The sequence below is a fragment of the Pundamilia nyererei genome, unplaced genomic scaffold (genome assembly GCF_000239375.1).
Source record: "Pundamilia nyererei isolate P.nyererei 1_Seehausen unplaced genomic scaffold, PunNye1.0 scaffold00079, whole genome shotgun sequence".
Classification (NCBI taxonomy): domain Eukaryota; kingdom Metazoa; phylum Chordata; class Actinopteri; order Cichliformes; family Cichlidae; genus Pundamilia; species Pundamilia nyererei.
This window is the reverse complement of record NW_005187480.1, coordinates 797640-818412: the sequence shown is the minus strand read 5'-3', so window position 1 is coordinate 818412 and position 20773 is coordinate 797640. Positions and strand designations below refer to the sequence as shown.

The following is a 20773-nucleotide window of genomic DNA, read 5'->3' as shown; positions in this document are numbered from 1 at the left end:
CTAATAGCATTGTTAAAAGAGGCTAAAAGATCCTTTAAATAAAGGAGATGAACATTTAAATGAGTTTCCCTCCATAACCGCTCAGCTTTACGACAATTACGTTTTATAGAGCGGATGTTATCATTTAGCCAAGGTAGGGACTTGGAAACAGGCACAGGTCTCATTTTAACCGGACAGATTTCATCTAAGATCGAAAGACAATGATCATTAAATAGATCTGTTGAGAAATCAACACCGTTTTGTGGGGATAGTGTTAAATTAAAAGCATCTGAGAACTTCTGCGCTGTGGAGGAATTTATAATGCGCGACATAATTGTCCGGTGAACAGGAGACATAGGCTCATGAAAAGACATGTTAAAAAGAATACAATAATGGTCAGAGATAAAAATGTCCTTAGAACAAATACAATCAATATTTGTCGCTGCCCATTTTCTTCTTAATATTTAAGATTAGGAATTTATACTTTATCTTTAAGTTTATTAGGGAGTTTAACATTACATACAAACTGTTTTTTAAAGTATTTTCATTCTCTGTACGATATTACATCTTGATCAAATCCAAATGTAAGTAAAAATGTAATCTCAGATGAAATTATTAACAGCAGTCAAACTCAGTTACAGATTTTTATTTCAACAAGTCAAAAACAAAACAAAGAAAACATTTGAGTGTATTTACATCACGCTGTGAAAGCAAACCGCTTGACTTCCATTTGACTGCAAAAAGACATACTACTTTTTTTCTTTATATGTAGGAAAGAGAAGAAGAAAAAAATCTAAACTGTACAATATGTAAATCTCTATAAATGCCTGGTAAAAATAGCGGTCAAAGTGCTGGTGCAAAATACAGAGCTGTAACAACACTGACATTGTTTTTTGGCAATACAAACTTACATCATGCAAAAAAAAAAAAAAAAAAAAAAAAAAAAGACAAGATAACAATATTTTTCAAATCTTACAAAGGAAAAAAAAATTCATCAACTATCATCAACAAAGACTGTATGCAGTGATTAGATTTCTGTGACTGTTCTTAAGTATTTACTTGTGAAAATTAAACTTTTCAAGCTTTAAATGTGCCTGTTACTGAAATAGACATTTTAGGAATCCTGCAAAATGGCGGATGCCAGCATGTTAGCATTTCGTTGTCTGCTAAATGACTAACAGCTTCACAAAGATGCATGGAAAAGGACACTTCAGATTTATGTGATTTAGATAACTATTTTAAGTGGTCGCAGAATTTAGCTCAATGTTTACATCACATCACTGAATAACTTAAAACAATAAACACCCAAACAGCCTGTCTGCTAATATTTGTGAGCTACTGTGGCTAGCTTGCATATTACCAGTTAGATAACACAGCTAAAAGGATAGATTAACTGACTAACAAAGAGATGTAGAAAGGAAAAGTACTGATGTTCTGTGGTTAAACTGCTTTAACAAATACACATGATAAAATGGTTATATAAAAGCAGTAAATATATCAAGAACATGATAACCATGCTCACTCTAATATATTATGAACACAACCAGAACAATCTGGCTAAGCCTACACAGCTAATTACTGGAGCCAGCCAACATGTTAGCAGTTAGCCTACCTGCCACAATAGCTCACGGACTAATAGAGCAGAGTCTGGTGCGACCTCGCGCCAGATATTTTCTAACTGTTAGCATCCCTGTTAATGTAGTTTTGAACCAACAGTTGGTTGAAAAAAAAAAAAACAAGAAAAAAAAAAACCTCACCCTTTAAACCATTCTGCTTGCTAAGGTTAAGATATGAATGTGTGTTTTATTAAGTATTGTGTGCTAGCACTCTGACATGTACCTTTTTTCCTGGGGATATTAATATACTAACGGGTAAACACACGACTAACATGCTAATAATTTACTGCTAATCCCTAATTGACAATAACAACCAGCACTGATAGCTCTTACAGAGGTGTTCACTGAAGCTCTGGTGCTAGGTTTTAACATTCAGCTAACATATCTTAATATTATTGCAACGCTTTCCAACCAAAAGACAATAGCATGAGATATTGTTAGTGTGCCATATATAGCGTGTAATTTTTTTTTTTAACGAATAAAACTATGGCTGTTGATCTGAAAGCCCATTTAATGCTTTAATAACCTTTAATGCAGTTTGTTTTTTGGCTCCTAAATACTCAATTACTGATGCTGTACAATGAAAAGTGTGATCTCAATTGAACATCAAAAAAAATAGAAGTGCTTGGAAAGAACTGAGAGAACCAACTACAGTAAAAAAAAATAAAAAAAATAAAGATCTGAACCTTCAAGCAGAAGTTTGTAATGAGAGAAAAACCTGAAAGACTTCCCTACAAAGCACTAAGCACTGTTCCAGCACAGGGTAGGTGTGAACTGGTGTCAGTATTTACCTTTCTATTTCCATTGCTCCACCCTACATCGATAACTGTACTAGTCCTTTCAGGGTTTAAACCTCTGCTCACTTTTATGTTTACTACTGGTGTTATAAAATACTACCTCGTGAAAAATAACCCACAGCCGAAAGTTACCAGTAGAAACTGGGGTGATTTACGTGAAAAGAAAAAAATAATTCCAGACAGAGCCAGCAGGTCTGTTGTTTCTAGAGATATCCCTGTTTGTTTTTAAATTTTGTGGACTATTAGTGAAAGGAGCAAGTTGGAAATAAAAGAAGTGGAAAAACAGTCCCTGCAGTTAGAAAAGGCACAAAGGTAAACGCTAAAACACTAATAAACTGGAAAGCTATCAAGTACTATAGTCATATTTTTTCTTGAGGATCCTCAGGAAGCTCATCAAATGCATAAACCATCCAAGTAAAACAGGCCTTTGTTACAACCCTTGAAACCTCAGAGGTCTCAGACTTTCTGGTACCATCAACAAACTTGGTTCCCAGCAGAGTCCTTGGAGAAAGTTTAATACGTTTGAACCTTCAGCTACTTCACGTGCATCAAATACTGTTCAACTCAGCAAGGCTCCAACTTCAGCAAAGACGCTCATGAGATCTTTGATCAGCACTTCGGCGTCCTGATGGGAGGCACTTTGGCATTGGCATTTGGAATTTCCAGAACCGTAATACCTACGGATACAGTGACTGGAGTAACAGTTAGTCAGCAAAAGAAACCAAATTAGTCAAGTTTTATGGCTTTTGTCACACGAAAATTGCCTGTTATTGGATGTAATTTATGAAATAAATTCTAGACTGATAATGGGCTGAAGGTTTAATTCAAAAAGGAAAGTCATTAATAGCTGAAGGCCTAGACCTGAAAAGGCACACCTGACGAAGCATCGCAGCATATGATGCAGGTTTTATGGCGCCACCAGGAGTTCTTGGACTTGAACTCAAGATTGAGTCAAGTAGTGGAGTGAAGTTAACTGATAACGTGATGTTACGGACAGAACGAGCATTTCTGTGCTGCCACGCTCATCAGTCCGTTTTTGCTCTGCAATAAAATAAAACTCTGTTCCTAGTATCTCAGTTTCATGCTTTCTGTAGCATTTAAACCGCCATCAAACCGATGATCGTCATTAGAAAATGCCAGAAAAACAAAAATAAACATGTCTCTCTGGCTCCAAACAGTTTGTGCATACAGCGGTAAACCCTCAAAGCTTTCTGTGATCTCAGAGGATCCAGAGTTGTTCAGTAAACCTCATCGACTGCAGAAGATCCGCTGGCTGCAGTGAAACTGATGTTCTCGTTGATCAGCATTAATGTAGGCAGAGTCAGAGCTCCAGAGTCTCTAACGTGAACTCGGAGGGTTGGCCACTCTTGCTGTTTGACTCTTTTGCTCAGTTAATGAAACCAGACGGGCTGCTAGTCGGAAAAAGATCCAGGGTCAGACTCTCAGTCGGTCATCTTGGCGTGACCTCCGGCATCACGGTGGGCAGGTGGATGGGCGGGCTTGAGTCCCTGTGTCTCAGCTTGAACATCAGCTGCTCTTTTTCCTGAGAAAGCTTCTGGTTGGATGCTACCTGCCTCTCCAGCGCCACCTTCAGGTCTTGCTGCTCCTTTGATAGCTGCCTGAGAACAGGAAGAAAGGGAAAATTATTTGAGAAAGGACAAGGTGGTTGGGGACCTCTGTTACGTCTTTATGTTTCCTAGAAAACGGAGCAACAGACTGCACTGATCCAAGGATACTGATTTGTTTCGGCTGCTCTGCCTCACAGATTTTAAACTGGTGCTCAAAGTTGTTTTTAGAACAAATCTTCTTTAGCTTGTGACACTTGGAGTGGATGTAAACACATTTCGTAGCTCTGAAAGCTGAAACCTGCAGTACTTCAGCATAAAGTAAAGTTAATGTAAACAGAGATCAGCTGATTCTGAGAGGGTCAGGTGGGAACTTTGCTCAGGTTTGTCTGGTTTTATAAGAAATTACTCTTCTCTAATCTTAATGAGGTTTTTCTGAGGGTTGAATCTGAAGTTAGATCAGTTACTATCACTAAATCAAAATGTGTTGCTCCTTTAGCTTCAAAAAATGCACCTCCTTATATTAAACTGTTCTAACACCAGCCCATTTTGACTGAAGCGCTCCTGCAGGAAGATGTTCCGTCCAGCAGGTGGCAGCACACTCATGCCTCTGCTCTGCTTTCTTCACTCTATTAAATATTCAGGCACGTACTGAATGAGAGTCTGGCAGTTGTCTATCCGGACCCTCAGGTCCTCGTTCTGCTGCATGGTGTGAACGATCTGGTCCTCCAAAGCCAAATTCTTCTCCACCTGAAAATCATGAGACGAGCATGAAGACGAAGAACGTCGCGGAAAGAACGAGCCCCACAAACACAAGGAAACGTAAAGACATTAAATGTAACTGAACAGGAATGAAATGGAGTTTGAGGTCAAAGTTCAGGTTTTCTGCAGTGTTCAGCACATGAAGTCAAACTTTTAAAGTCTTGTAACATCACAGTTACTACAAAGAGATGTCTTTGTACTAACAAAGTTTTTTTGCATTTTCTCTGCAAACTCTGGACTCAGGATTTTAAAAAGCTCATTTACCGATTATCTTACTGAGGAGGTGCATTAATTAATTATTCAGAGTTGTTTTTAAACAGCATGGGTCTAGAACTTAAAGATTTAAGGTAAATGGTTTTCTCTGATATCCACAGGCCTCTCTAAAGCCTGCAGCTTTCAGCTGCTATTATATATTTTGTATAAAACCTTCTGAACGGATACAAAAACTATAGCTGACAATAAAAAAAGAAGAGCAGGTCCTGCACATCTGAGAAAACTCAGATCATTTCCCATGAAACACAGCTCGCTCTAACACTCAGCATGTATCTGGTGTCTGTAGCTTCATCACGCCCACATCAGCTTCGGCGTCATTGTACGGACAGGTGACGTAAAAGCTTCACGCCTGCAGAAACTCTTTAAACATCATCACGTACCAGCGTGTCCATCTGCTGCAGCTTCCTGTTCTGCTCCTGCACGCGCTCACTCTTCATCTCAATCACAAACACCAGGGACTCCTGCTCAGACTCCCAGAATGCACCTGGGCTCCCGTGAGCCTAAACAGGATATTAAAGAGTTTTAATATTGTAGTTACAGGTGGTTTAAATTGATTTAACTTCAAACACAAGTTTAACTTTAATTTTATGTAAACACACACACACACACACCTGTATATTCCTCTGCAGGTCCTTCTTAAACATCGATTCTTCGACTCGTCTCTTCAGCTCGTTGTAAACCTGCAGCTCTGCCTTCAGCTCGTCCACTTTAGCCTGCAAAAACAAAACAAAAACACTTAATTCAGCTTCTTCCTGGTTACTGAATACATGGAACATCAACACGCTAACATCCAGAACAGCGCCCCCTACTGGAGTTCTCCGAGGGTTTCTGCAGGTATGTTTAACACTGCTGCTTACAGAAACTAATTCAATACCTTCAGTCCCAGAAGGGGCAAAATATACTCAAATATGTCCATGCAAAACCTTTGAAGCCTCAAATTCACACAATTTAAAAGGATCACCAGAATTATTAAACAGATTATTACTGTTGTAATTTACTGCTGTTTCTCTTTTTTCCCCCTAGAACAAACTGGATTCAGTGTTTTAAAAAAATCAAATAAAAACACTCATTCAGCTCATTGCCATTAGCAGGTGCCTGTGTGGTTCTCCCATACAGTTTATGCAGTTTAATAACCAAGCTAACTGACGTTATTTGATGACTTAGCACTAAAAGCTAAGCTCATACCGAGGCTTCCAAACACAGAGTCTAATATATACAGACAAACATGGAATCTTTTATATACAGGCTATGTCTTTAACTTTAAGCTCGAATTAGTGAAACTGAGGTCTGTATCATACAAACGATCTCCGCTCTCACCGTTACTTCACATATTTGTTCTTTTCATCAGCTACAAATACTTGAAATTACAATTACCGCTTTTACCAAGTGCATCAACTGTGGGAACCATATCTTTTAAAATGTAGACCGTTATAAGAGCTTCACTAACACTTAATAATTAATGGGTAAAACAAAACAAAATTACTCACACACAAACAGGAAACGCAGACTTTGTGAGATAAATCAAGAATGAAATTAAATCTAGTCGTTAAATACAGAATTTCATTTACATTCTCGGCTGATTTTCAGACTGTATTAACAGACACAAAAACACTGCTCGTCGTTTCCACGTTTACCTTGAGAACGTTTTCAGCCGCCTGAAACTTTTCTGTCAGTTGATTTTTCTCGTGCTCGTTTCTCCTCTGCAGCTCTGCAGGAAACAACACAAACTCGGTTTATAGTCCCAGCATCACATGACCTCAAACAGGCACATGTAGACCATAGCTAAGAAGTTTGGCGAAATGTTTTTAACATCTAACAAGACTCATACAGGATTACTTTTTAAAAGTGGCTTCACTTGTGTTTGTCGGGTTCTTTTATCTATAACAGATATTCTAATTAGACAAGAAAAAAGAGACAAAAACAACCACAAAGACACATAAAATGACCAAAAGGAGACTAAAAATGACTTCAGGGTGACAAAAGAAATGAGAATCCAGTCTGCTTCTTAGTCATTTCCCGCTTCTTTGATCCTGGGGGTCTCTCTGCAGGAGGGGAAGTCTGTGGTCCCATAATCACAACTCGTTAAACAAATACAGCAGATATAAGTGTTGACTCTCCAGCCGTCTGCTGTGCATTACCTTCCACGTGCCTCTCGTGCTCCTCAGTAGCAGATTTACTCTTCTGTTCATGCAGGATGTTCAAATCGGCCGTCGTCTCCGTTTTCACCTGGAAGTCAGGACAGATTCAGTTTAATAAAGAGGAAAATAATGAGACAGTTGGAGGGCAGGCGTCAATAAAACAGGACACATGAAGTCCCAAAAACCTGCTGTGTTTTACAAAGAAACTTGACTGGTTTCTGTGCTCTTTTAATCACTGACATCTTTTTAAAAAGTCTATTCACTAGTTTTCTTCTTTTTTAAAATCTTCTTTGGCTGAACACAGAAACGTGTTCTTGAGGGATGCCACCTTATTAAAGATGGCATCCCTCAAGGCACTATTTTTGGTCCTCATTATTTTCAGCATCACAACACTTCGAGTCTATATTTCATAAGCACCATATTCAGTATCACTCTGTATGCAGATGACAGTACTACCTGCTGTACCTAAGAGTTCCTACTCACTGAAAAACCTCTTCGGCTGTTAATTTCTGGATGGTAAAAAAAAAACAAAAAAAACCCAAAACAGAGAACACTGTTTATTTTCAATCAACAACGAAAATCAGTGATTCCAGATAATCAGGTCAGTAATCAGAAGAACATCTCACCTTATCGAGGATGCTCAGTACGAGGCCACACAGTTCTTCATCACCATGGTCTTTCAGTAACTCCACCCTCTCTGGGTTCCCATTGGCCTCCCTTAAAATCCTCAGCTGCCACTCAAACCGCTCCAACTGCTTCTCCAGACAGACGTCCGGCTCACCTGACGCACGTTTACCTGCCAACCGACACAAAAACATGACCTTAAGTTACAAACATGCTTTAGAGCAGAGGTTCCCAAAGTGTGGGGCCCGCCCCCTAGGGAGGGGGGGAGTGCAGTCATTGCAGGGGGGCGCGGTATGAAAAGAAAAAAAAAGAAAAAAAGAATGCTTGGACACTGCTAGCTTAATGGACAGGGTTTTGACGGGGCTCCCACACAAACGCAAAGTAGTAGATGAAGCACACCGCCCTCTTCAGGCAGAGAGTGGAACTACAGACACACCATGTTCAGGTAGAGAGTGGAACTAAAAACACACCGCCCTCTTCAGGCAGAGAGCGGAACTACAGGCATTATAGGTTGACTAATGTTTTGGCTGCCGTGACAGCATTTTCCCAGCTTTTATGATGAGTTTTATATTAAAAAAAATATTTCAATAGAAAGACTAAAGAAATTTTTTTTCGTTTCTACTATTTTTACCTATCAACCTCCTTACGAATAATCAGAATCTGCGTTGGAGAAGCCACACTAAGTTCATAGTTTGTATGTCCTGTTTGTTAATGTGTTACTGAAGTTGTGAAGCACTTTGCAAATTTGTTTTTATGAAAAATATTGTAACGTTTTTCAGGCCTTCTAAACTTCACTTTTCTTGACTTTAATTTCATACTTTTTAATGACCGTGGGAATCATGAAAAAATGTTCTCTCAAGGTCTAAAGCTGAAGTTCATCCTTGCAAGAACACACGGTCATGAATCACACCTGTATGCAGGAAGTGTTTCTCACTGCAGTTCTTATTTCAACCCGTTGATTACAGCACGGACGTGCAGACACACGATCTGTTCATTCAGTTTCAGTGACGTCTTCAGTTTGGATAAACCCGATCACATTTCAGCTGTCACAAACACAACGAAGGTTATCATTAACAAAACAGTCAAAAACAAGCTGCCACATATTTTAATACCAGGAGCCAGCGGGGCTTTCAGGCCTTACTTAATATCTGTATTTTTCTAATAATCCCAGTTCAAATTCAGGCGCAAACAGGTCGGAGCCTGTCTGATGTTTAGACAAAGACCAGCTTTACTTTGATTTGAGTTTATTCACAAGGTCCTGCAGCAGCATGTAAACACAGAAAAATGAGACCCGACGGAGTTCAGAGCAATAAAGTCGCATTTTTAAAGCTTTAAAATCCACGTGGAGACAATTTAACATGAGAGGAAGAGAAGATTTAAACTAAAACTCAGAGAGCTGAAACAGTGCAATTTTCAACAAAAAAAAAAAACATGAATAAATGAATGAATGAATGAATAAATGTGCAAATATGCTGTTTTTAAGGTGAACTTCCAGCTAGTGATTCACAGGATGATGACACGTCTTCCTCCATCGCTGCAGTTTAAACGAGCGGCTCGTAAACAGGAGGAAATGAGGGTGCAGCGAGCGTCAGCGGTGAGTCAAACCTTCAAAGCAGCTGCTTCATTCAGTCACTCTGATAAAATCAGTGTGAGGATGATCGTTCAGAGCTCGTTTGTCACTGCTGGGAAACTGGAGCTCGTAAAAATGTGAATATTGTCTGTTTTCATAGGATCGTCACGTGATTTGGCTGAGTAAAGCCAAATTCAGGCGCAAACAGGTCGGAGCTGAACTGAAACATGGGACATATGGCACTACATCATGTTAAACTCTGTAGTTTTATTCCATTTCATAGTTTTAAATCTTTTCATTAATAACATAAAAATATTTAATAAACCTAAAACAAGAATAATGAATAAGTCGAGCTTTGTTATTTGACGTAGATTAATTTCATTTTTCTGTTAAAAAGGTCACTTTTTTCCTGTTACTGCATTATTACATCCATTTCTATGGATTTGATTCTATTTAAGATGATTCTGCCTTTTTTGTGACATTTTATCTGGCTGACCGATGCAGGATTTTTAAGGCCAGTACCAATAATATTTAACTCATTCAAAGTCAGATATATGGGCCAATATTTAGCATAAACATATTTGTTATGTGTAATCATTTGTAAGCCCTTAATATAAAATGGTAATGCAGTTTAAAGAAATTGTGGATTACTTGTTTACTCCAACCAGCTGGTTGTTGTTTGCTCCAAACAAGAGTTACCAGCTGGGAAGTTGCACAGCGCCCTCCGGTGGGCAAACTATGCAGCATCACTTGTAACAGGTTTGAAGGGTGTCTCTAGAGTCTCTACTTACATTTTTCATTTTCATTCATCAGCCATTATTAAAACTGATACGGCAAGACTTAATATTGGCGAATATATTGGGCGAACTGTCTTTATTCTATTTATTTTGGGGTTTTTTCTTTACTAGCGGATTGTTTTTAATTTAATTTGATGTACTCTTTTGTCCATGTAAGTATTTTAAATTTGTGAATGACTTTTCTTCTTTTTAATTTACTTTAAATTGTTGTTTAGCCCTCTGAACTCTGCGTTAAAAGTGCTATCAGATAAATTCTCACTGCTGATCTGCAATGTACTCCAGGGTGTACCCAACTTCTTGCCCTATGACCGCTGGGATCTCCCTGAACCCTGAACTGGATAAATGGAAGAAAATAGATGACTGACAATAAGTCCGGGTTTAAAGAGAACTTTTTGAAAACTCTTATATAAAATAAAATAAAAACATCCATAAACTTGTTTTATGGATGTTTTTTTCATTGGTGACAAGCATGTTTAGATTCCCTGTTACTGAAGCGTAAAATAACGCTTACATAAAATAAACGCGAGGCTAAGACTAACAGGCTAAGTGTCCGGCTACGAGGCAGCGAAAGCAAGAAAAATGTTAATAATCTGCTCCAACTGATGGATGTGTCTGAGGTGGAGACATCTGTCCTGCATAAACAGAACTAGCCTAAACCTTCGACCCAAATAAGGAAAAAGAAACACAGTAGCATAAAATCAATGCTATGCTAAAGGCTCCGTTAGCATTCGACCTTTAAACTGTCAGGTTAAAAGACCTGAACAGGTAAAACTGTAAGACGTGTTGTGTTAGAGGGAGATAAAGGTGTCCTAACAGGTGTGAACAGACACCTGTAACGTTCTGATGATGAGGTCACTTCAGTTTCTGTTTATTTAGGAAAGGCCAGGAAGCATGACTTCTTTCGTCTGTCATGCAACAGATTTATCTGCACACAGGCTCATTTTCGTCTGCAGCGCCTGGCAGCTTGATGGCTCATTTAAAAAAGCCTTAGCATGAACTAAGATGGCAGTTTGTTCTGTATGAAATGGTCAGAGCTCTTTTCCAGCAAGTTCTGAGGTGACTCGAAGGTTTTCCCGTTCCAGGAGTGTCCTGGCTGTGCCCTGGGGACAAGCCCAAAACACCGCGCAGTACAGGTGAGCATGGGATCTACTCTGACCTCCTCCCGAATGACCAAGTTCCTCAGTCTCTTTCTAAGCGAACCTTATTTATTTATTTATTTATTTATTTTAGAGAAAAAGAGGATGAAACCAGTCATATATCAGCTGCTTATTTTCACTGGAAGTGTACAGAAGCAGAATTACAAAAATCTGTGTCACCATCTAAATACCAGCCCATTTACGGAGAAGAACACGCTGTAATTATCACACATGCATTTATCCACCAAAAACAGAAACGAGAACTTCTATAGAAACAATTCTGTGACATCACTCAGAGAGGAAGAGGTCGGGCCTTTTTCCTCAGAAAAAAAGGAGTCTCTGTACTACTAAAATATGAAGTATGACTCTACGCAACCACAGCCGCATTACAGCAGAGTGAAAGTGAAACCTCTCATCATCAGTCAGACTGATTCTCATGACATTAGGTTCAGAAAAACAAGAGAAGCAAACAGGAAGCGAAAGAAGAGTGAAGAGGAAACCACAGTCTGCAGCACAAAATATACTCACCTTCATCATCCTGGCGGATGTTCGCCTTCTGAGTCTTCTCTCCTTTCTTGCCTTTGCTTTTCTTCTGATAAGACAAAAAGGAGACGTTGCAGTAAATAAACAGAGGTTCAAATTCCTCTTAATGAACATGTATTATTAAAAATAATCAGAGAATGGCATCAAACCTCTGGGATACTGACTTAAGTAGCAGTTTCAGCTGCACTAGACGGACAAGAACGGGAACCCCCAAAACAGGAATGATTTCACCGCTGGAGCCCACTCACATCTTCTCCCAGCTAACATTGTATGACTTCTTTTCCCCTAGTTTTGCATTTGGGAAGTGTCAGTGTAGCTACTGATAGCATGAGGCGATACCTGGACCCTGCAGGGGTTACACAGGTAGTCCATCTCCACATGTCATTAACAGGTGTGCCTCCCAGCACAGTCTCAGGAGCGTGGAGGAGACTCCTGGAGACGGGCAGTTACTCTGGGAGCTGAACAGGGCGGCAGAAGGTCCTAAACCCATCAGCAGGGCTCATGTCTCCTTTGTGCGAGGAGCAACAGGATGAGCACCGCCAGAGCTACAAAATGACCTCCAGCAGGTCACTGGTGTGAACGCCTCTGACCACATGATGGTGAGGTGGAAGAGAAATGCTGAGCAACTCATGAGAAAGGAAGATCTGAAACACTTTGAGTTTAAAGAAACCCGAGTCAGGGAAGGTTTGAGCTTTTGATGTACACTACCACCTGTCCAGAGATGAGCTTTGATAACATCCCATAATAATTAGACATGAAGTGAAGTGTTACGATCTGACCGAGTCCTGGTCCGGCTCCAGGTAACTAACTGGAGCAGGGAGTTTGTTATGAAAGCGTCTCGTTAGTGTCCACATGACTGGCGCTGAAACTTTCCCTCTTTTCTTTGTGTGTTACATAACTTCAGCTGCTGCAGGACAACAGACGGCTGTTCCTGCTGCTGAAAACCAAACGACCTGCAGCCGCTCGGGGCCTGCACAGAGACGATCCACCACCTGGGGCAGGTCTGAATCCCAAAAGAAAGATTAAAAAGACTTCAGATTTTGACAAGGTGTTGGGTGAGGAGCTACAAAAATATAACAAACGATTCAACATTAACACGAATGAAGTGCTTTTAATGTAAAAACCTGCAGCTGCACCTGGAAAAGGCGGAGCAGACAAACAAAAGGATCAAGTGATTTACTGAAAGCCTTCTTAAAAACTTCTTAAAAAGAACATAATCTAACTTAAACCAGTTTGACTGTTCTACCCTCTGAAGTATGAAACCATGAGAGGACAATAAAGGCTTTTATTACGCACTTAAGATAACTGAAGTAGAGCTTAATCCAACAAGACATAAGCTGATATAAAATAGATAAACGCATGTTCTGACTATGGAATAATTACACTGACAAGCTTCTAGCTGTTCTTCTGCCCATTATTATTACTACTAAACTTCAAGTTATTATTCTAATTTCAATGTCTCCCTCCATACAAGAGGAGAGCTTTGAGAGCCAGGCTGGGGTGCAGGAAGGTTGTGGGAGGGGCTTCAGAGGGAGAGTGGCGGTGGGGCCAAGTGAGTCTGGGTTTACAGCGAGAGGAGCAAAGATGTAATAAATAAAAAATAAAAAAAACAGATGTTGCTTCTAGATGGGAAAAAAGAAGCCAGCGTAGAAGTGACTTAAACATGCTTTTTATCTGATGGCCACCAGATGGCGACAGACTCTGTAAACACGCCCCTGCTGAGTTTACGGACTCCGTCACTCGTTTCGAGTCATACTGAATTTAAAAAAAAAAAAAGATGTTTTGTAAATCTTGTTTAAACCCGTTTCAAAATACAAGATTATCTGTGGTATGGAACACCAAGTACTCATCACCAGTCATTAGCTAACAGTCAGAGCCAGCCTTCGCAATCACATTTGGTTTTTGGATGGCGATCGCAGAAACACGCAACTTGAGAAATTCAATTCACAACAGCTGCCTTAGGGCGCTTTATACCGTGAGGTAAAGACTCTACAATAATACAGAGAAACAGAGAAAGCCCCAACAATCAGACGTCCGCCCTGACCAAGCGTTTTGGTGACAGCGGGAAGGAAAAACTCCCTTACAACAGGAAGAATACTCTGGCAGAAGGGAGGGGCGGCCATCTGCCACGACCCAGTGGTGATGGAAGGAAGACACGCTGTGACATCACGTCCAGCATGAACTGTGGATACAGTCACCTGCAGGTGAAGGTGCATGTGTGCCTTCACAATCTGGCTGTAAATCCTTGTTTTTTTTCTTAAGGTCCATTAAAAAGACTTTCCCTGTTTTGAAGCATCTGTGTGCAAATACTGAACCCCTGTTTTCCCGCAGCATCTGTATGACAGTCATCACTGGATCTGTCAACGTAAACCGCCGTAAATCTTTCAGCAGCTCACAGGAAGCCAGCATCACTTCAGCGAGAGGAAAAAAAAGGAACGCCGAAAACTCGTTTATCCCATTAAAGAAAGAAAAATATCGATCAGGATACACGCAACTCATTACTTAACCAGCATTGTTCAATCCCAGCAACACACACACACAAACAAACTCTTGCATAAGTTAGGCGTGTATCCAAACACACACTGAAATGCTTACTGTATTGCCTCACACCATCTTATTGCTCAAACACTGAGGCCAAACAATCACGCCCTAACACAAACACACACGCACACACACACGCACACACACACACACGCACACGCTATATAAACACTTCAAACTCTGCTCTGCAAACTGGACACCCTCTTTATTTAAACTCAGAGCAGAAACAATAAATATCTCTGGCTCAAACACATCGACGTGGACTCAACCTGAGGAGGAGGAGGAAGGTGGTGGTGAGGAGAAGCATATGTTCCTGCAGGCGTTGTGGAGGCCCTCACTTTTTAAAATGGCCATAAATCAGAAGCGAGATTCCTCTCCTGTGTTTAAACAACACTTCACCTCGGAGAAAAACCTGCCTGCAGAGAAACAGACGCCTGGTTTCACGGAGCAGAGACCAGACTCTGCTCCCGAAACCTCCACCGCGAGGAAAAAACACTGATTAACAAGTTTGGGTTAAACTGCAGCAACTGAACAGCCGAGCGAGTAAACGATGAAATGCTGAAATGGTCTCTGTGCCATGAACAATCCCACCGGACATCCTCAGAATCAGCTGTTTTCTAAAAAAAGAATTTTAGTTTATTCAGTGAAGCCGAGCAAAACTTTACCTTCTCGCTGTGAAGACTTTCAAAGTTTCACACTTTTTAAAGCTTTTTTGTTTAGCCTCCCTGAGACTAAAGAAGCCTACATGATATTTATAAGACTAGAACACATTTAAGCTCTGCTAAAACCAGGTTCACGTCCACTCTAAACACTAAACCTGGTTTCTGTTTTTTGACACCGACTCTGAGCATCAGCACGAAGGATCCATCAGAGCAGGGTGTTTGATCTGATCTCTGATAAATCACTGGAGCAAACTTTAAAAAGTGCATTCTGGGTAAACTTTCATCACCACGTGGCGGTGTAGCGTGGTGTGTGCTTAGAACAAGTGAGAGCAGATGAAAGGTCTCCATTTAAAAGATAAATCAGCTGGAGGTCAGGATGGAGCTGCTCCTGCTCACACAGCGAGAGGTGGAGCGGCAGGTGGTTGCAGTGTTAGCAGTGATGCAGGTTTGATGTCACTGGTAGTAACCAGGAGAATGAGGTTGTGGATGAAAGCAGATGACATCAACTTCCTCTGGCGGTTGGCGTAGTTTAGAAACAGGGAGAGGAGTTCAGAGGTGCCTCCTAAAACCTGGACCCCACACCTCAAAGTACTCCTGAACAGTTTACTAGTTATACTTTGTTTACTACTTCCCGTACATACTGCCCTCTATCGGCTTTTTCTTACAGAGCACCGCGATAACACGCTACTAAAGCGCAGCATCTGTTTTGAGAGACAGAAGTGACAACAACTCATCCAATTAAGACACAGCCAGAGTATTTCATAACTTCACAAAATTCTTTTTAGATCACTTATAACGGTTTATTTTGTGGGGTTTTCTGGGAAAAAGATGTTTAAATTCTGTGTAGATAAAAACAGAATCCAGATATTTGTTGTTCCTTCTGACATTTTTACCAGTGGTTCAAAGCTGAATTCATCAGTATTCATTAGTTCCTGTTATTTTAACTCATGTGGTGAACTGATAGTTTTACTGCACAGAGGTTACACAGAGGGGGAGCAGAAACCGAACAAGCAGAAGTGCGTTCAGGTATTCGAGTTTTAAGCTTCGAGTCCTGCCAACTCTTATTTCCAAAACATCTTCCTCCACCCACGTTACTCTTCTCCTGTCATCTTTAAAACAGACCGTCTGCTCTGTCTGGAGTCCAGACGGTGGAAAACTGTAACCTCTGAGAACCGCCACACCATCTGTTGGTAGAAACAACTGGATGGGTGCGAACGAGAAGACCAAAGGTGAGAAACAAACTGCACGCGAGCAGAGCAGCAACACGAGCGGCGTTAATAGTCAGAGGTTTGAATATATTTGAATAGAGCTGCAACAGCTACTGACATGTTCCCAACAATCACAGCTGTGGATTCACCACGAGGCCTTCACGCGTGTTTAGGATTAAAGATTTTATAAGATTCAGTCTGAGAAGCCTCTCTGACCCACAGCGAGGAGCGGCACTCATTACTGTTATAAAAACCTTTACAGGTCAAAGAAAATAAATAAATAAATAAATAATCAAAATCACCTGATCAACAAGCTCAAAGGTCCAGAAAAATGTCCTTTCAGCTGTTTCCCTCCACCACCCATCACAAACCAATAAACACATTCAACTTTACTGTTGTCAGGCAGAAGCACTCTGGTTTAATCAGCCACCTTTACATGCATCAGATCTCTTCTCTGTGTCCGAGGCTACAACGAGTCGATTAAAAGGCTCAGTGGTTACTTTGTATCCAACGTCTTTAGAAACATCTCCTCTGGCTGCTCCACTCCGTGTGTGAGGAGGTGCACACGCAGCGAGACAGAGCAGAGAAAGGAGCAACTAACTAACTTAACTTATTTTACTTATAAATCTAGTTTACATTCTCAGATGTTTGGCATGTTTTCATTTTAAAAAGAAGAATGACTCCAAATCTGTTAACTTAACAGTCGTACCAGACTGATACCAGTCGTGCTAAAGAGGCGTCCAGTGAAGAGCAGTGACATGGTGACCAAAGACCGTAGAGAGTCGGTGACGTTCAGCAACATAAAGCAGTTGGGCGGTCCTAAGTTTGCCCACTGTGAGGCACGCAGCTGACACCAATGAGTGAAGAATACTGCTGATTTACACGTGACAGAGCAGTAAATGCACGGTTACCTAGACAACCACACCCTGGAAAGCTCACTGGTTGCTAGCATAAAATTGTGAGCAACAACGCAATGCTCACTGAGCGAAATGCTTCCTACATGGACGTCCTTAACAGTTTATTCACAGTTATTTCCATAACTTTATCAATACGGCGCTCTCATTTCAATAAGAAAGAAAACAGACGAGGTTAAATAAGGTCCGTACGTACTGTGTTTATGTAAGAGCCTGCAGTCTACATTAATCACATTCTTCAATCATCAAATCATGTTGGCTTTTTACGCTGTACACATATGGTGTCACATTATGTAATTACCGATACAAATTAAAGGTTAGTTTAATCACATTTCACCTGTTTTAGCCGTGAACTAGCACGGGACGGCACTGTTGCCAGTCACACAAGTGATTCTGTATACAGCCTTCAGCACAGCGAGCACAGATACCGCAGTGACTCTGCAATGTCACCACCGGCCGTTCCCTTCCAGTCCATTTGAAAAATGGCGGCAGCAGTAAAGAAGGAGGAAACAGGAGGAAACGATGGGACCAAATGGACCAATCGCAGTCACTGCACAGCATTGTGTTACAGTGTAGGGTTTCAAAGGGGTTTGCAGCTACGATTTTTAGTTTCCATATCGCTGTGTGGACGCGTCAGCAGGCTTAAAGAGATTTCAATCCCAAACTGCACAGCAAAATCTCCAGTGTTAAATTAACACTAGAGAGTGTCTATATGGGTCCACTCCTCTGAGTGTTAAATACAACACTGTTGAGTGTTAAATTAACACTTTTGTCAGTGTTATATGTTTAAAAGTAACCTAGTCAATTTTGAAGATTAACAATGGCTAACACTGAGCAGTGCTGATTTTCTAACACTGGAATATTTCTAACATTTTGAGTTATTTTCCAGTGTTAGAAAATCAGCACTGCTCAGTGTTAGCCATTGTTAATCTTCAAAACTGACTAGGTTACTTTTAAAGTTAATTTAAAACTCAGTGTTGTATTTAACACTCAGAGGTGTGGACCCATATAGACGCTCTCTAGTGTTAATTTAACACTGGAGATTTTGCTGTGTGTGTTCACAATTTTAACTGCTGATAGAAAATCCATTTCATTTTTATTTAAAAAAATATTAAAATAAGCAGAAATGTTGCGACTGACAACAGTTATAGGAATCATTCATAAATCATTGTGGATGTTAGTGGGGAAGGTGGTATTTGAGCAGCAGTGTAAATAAGTCTACTTTAATCTGAAATGCTATTAAAGCCGTCAGTGTGAGTGTGGATTTCCTCCTCAGGCTCCGAGCCTCTCTGACACGCCTCTTTCTATTCTGAGCTAATCAAAGATTTACTCGGCTTTGTGTTATGCAACAGCATCTTCAGCCGCCTCTGCGATGGAGCAATGTGCCCGAGGCAGGTATTTAAACCAGGATCAACATCAAATTATCCATCAACTTCAGCGTTATCACTCTGAAGCTCCAACCGAAGGCTTCAGCTGCAGCTCGTCGATACCAGGAGCTCCATTAGCCGGATCAATCGGATGGAAAAGTCTAAATGTCTCAGCTGGTCAATCAGTCACACTAAACACAAAATGCAAAGGTAGATAAAGCCAAAACATCTGTACTGTCCAACAGCAGCTGGGGCGGTCCGGTGGTCCCCACATTAGCAGATACCACATGAAGTTTGGGAAATATATGATGTCATCACATTTCCTGTTGATTACTCGATGCTATAAAAAGTGTCGGCGTTTCTACGATTGTAGGTGGACATGAGCACAGACTGTAAATAAAAGACGGGCATATGTGACATGTGACAAAAAAAATGTGCATGTCCCATCTCAGAATTAGCAGTTAAGATCATTGTGCCACATAAATTGAGTCAAGCCTTAAAGGGGAGGAGCTAAAACATCTTGCTTCGGGTAAAGGATGCATTATGGGCCAGTATAGGATAAATAAGGGTAACTTTAAATTGTGCAAAGTTACTCTAACACAGTCCAAAATCAAAAGTACGGAGCTGGAAACCTTTTTCTCTGAATCTCTGCAGAAAGCAAAATGCTGATAAACTTTCTCTCAGTTTCAGAAAAATGCTGCAACCTGCTCGCTGAAAGGATCAGAGAGGATTCAGCTTCAGTGATATCAAAGTCCAAGCCGGCGGGACAACAAGAGGCCCCGGACCTCCTTTCGGGCACTGTGTGAAGTTTTAGTGGCGCTGTCACTTTCTATCAATAACCAGTGGAAGACAACAGATGACAAACTTCACTTTTACCCCTGAGTGGGGCAGAATTACAGCCACAAGACGGGCGAACTCCGCAGATTCACACACAGAGCAGAGACGTATGAAGCACCAACAGCTGAGCCGCACATGGAGGTGAACAGGTCGACAGCTCAGAAAGTGTAAAAACTGCAGCCGCAAACTCAGAAACATCCCGACCGAGAGTCCGACACGACCCGAACAAGGGTTCTGCAAAGAAAGACGGAACAATGTTTGGAGTTTTCACTGCCATTTCCTGTAAGAAGTATCATCTTATGACCAATGTGGTCATCTCAGGCACATTAGTCCAACTCTTCAAACTTTTTGCTTAGGAGGGGCAGCCAATCAGAAGAAAGGATGAATTCAGAGGCCCAGGGAGTGATAAATAAGCATTAAATTGAACTGTGAGTGATGCAGAGCAGTTCTATCAGAGTGCAGCGATAAAACCATGAGCAGAAAGGTGTTTTTAGCATTTTGTGCTCTGGTTTGTGCTGGATTGAGCCACCGTTTGTGGCCCGTGAGCACAGCTGGTTTAAACTGATGATAACTTCTCCTTTTAAATCAAACCTCTCAGCTGAGTGAGGCTTACAGAGGGAAGTCGAGCTCACTGCAGAACGTTTTGGTGCTAAAAGCTGCTTTAAGCTCGTAAATAAACTCACTTTATCTGCACACTGGAGGATTTCAGAGAAGTTTCTAAATGAATGTGTCTGAGGTCACTTCTTAGAAAGGAGCATCGTGGGAAAACTCAAACTCAAGATTAGAAACAGATGTTCAGGACGAGGAAAACGCTGTTTTCCCCACATTTTAGCGCCAAATCTCCACTTGTCGCCGTGTTTGTGACTCGGTTAAACTTGGGTAAAGACGATGCCTGTGCCGCGGACATACAGTCCGCTCCCCGCCGCTCATTCCCGGCACGTCTCGCCGCCGCCGACCGCCTGTTAATGAACCTCCGGCGGCAGAAAAACAGAAGACAAAGCAGAGCTGTGCCGGCGGGGTCCGCGAGTGTCTCCTGGCCGTGTGTCTCACCTTGCTCTGAGTGCAGCCCATTCCTCCTCCTCCGAGCTCCGCAGTCCCGTTAAAGCCGCTGATCTCCTGCTCCTTCTTCTGCTTCTCTGTTGACAACTTTCAAACACTCCGGAAAAAGTCGCATGAACGCACCGCTACAGCAGCCGGCTAGGAGGGCAGGGCTTACCTTTGCTGCCTTCAGGGACAATCAGGAACTCTTTCCACAATCATCTCTTTTAAAAAAGGGAAATGTCCGAACTTTTTTCCCACCTCCACTATTCAAATTAACATTTGACTACACACAAAAAAGAAAAATAATTTTCTCCACTCAGAAGGCAAAAGAATTCAGACACTACATTGTTTACAACAATTTAGCATTCGGACTTATTTTCTGTTACATCCAAATTTCTGAAAA

The 20773-nt window shown here is 41.1% G+C and overlaps 1 protein-coding gene across 2 annotated transcripts; it reads right to left on the bottom strand.

The window, feature by feature from the left end:
* Nucleotides 1–931: 931 nt before the first annotated feature.
* ccdc69 (coiled-coil domain containing 69) lies at nucleotides 932–20623 on the bottom strand. Of its 2 annotated transcripts, XM_005737744.1 has the most exons (9): nucleotides 20380–20623; nucleotides 11786–11849; nucleotides 7757–7926; nucleotides 7131–7218; nucleotides 6627–6700; nucleotides 5604–5705; nucleotides 5373–5492; nucleotides 4610–4707; nucleotides 932–4011 (listed from the first exon to the last, which is right to left on the bottom strand). In XM_005737744.1, the coding sequence occupies exons 1-9, from the start codon at nucleotides 20398–20400 to the stop codon at nucleotides 3843–3845; spliced, it is 906 nt and encodes a 301-aa protein (XP_005737801.1). In that variant the 5' UTR covers nucleotides 20401–20623; the 3' UTR covers nucleotides 932–3842. The 2 variants fall into 2 exon arrangements, with proteins under 2 accessions (XP_005737801.1, XP_005737802.1); XM_005737745.1 differs by lacking the exon at nucleotides 4610–4707.
* Nucleotides 20624–20773: the final 150 nt, after the last annotated feature.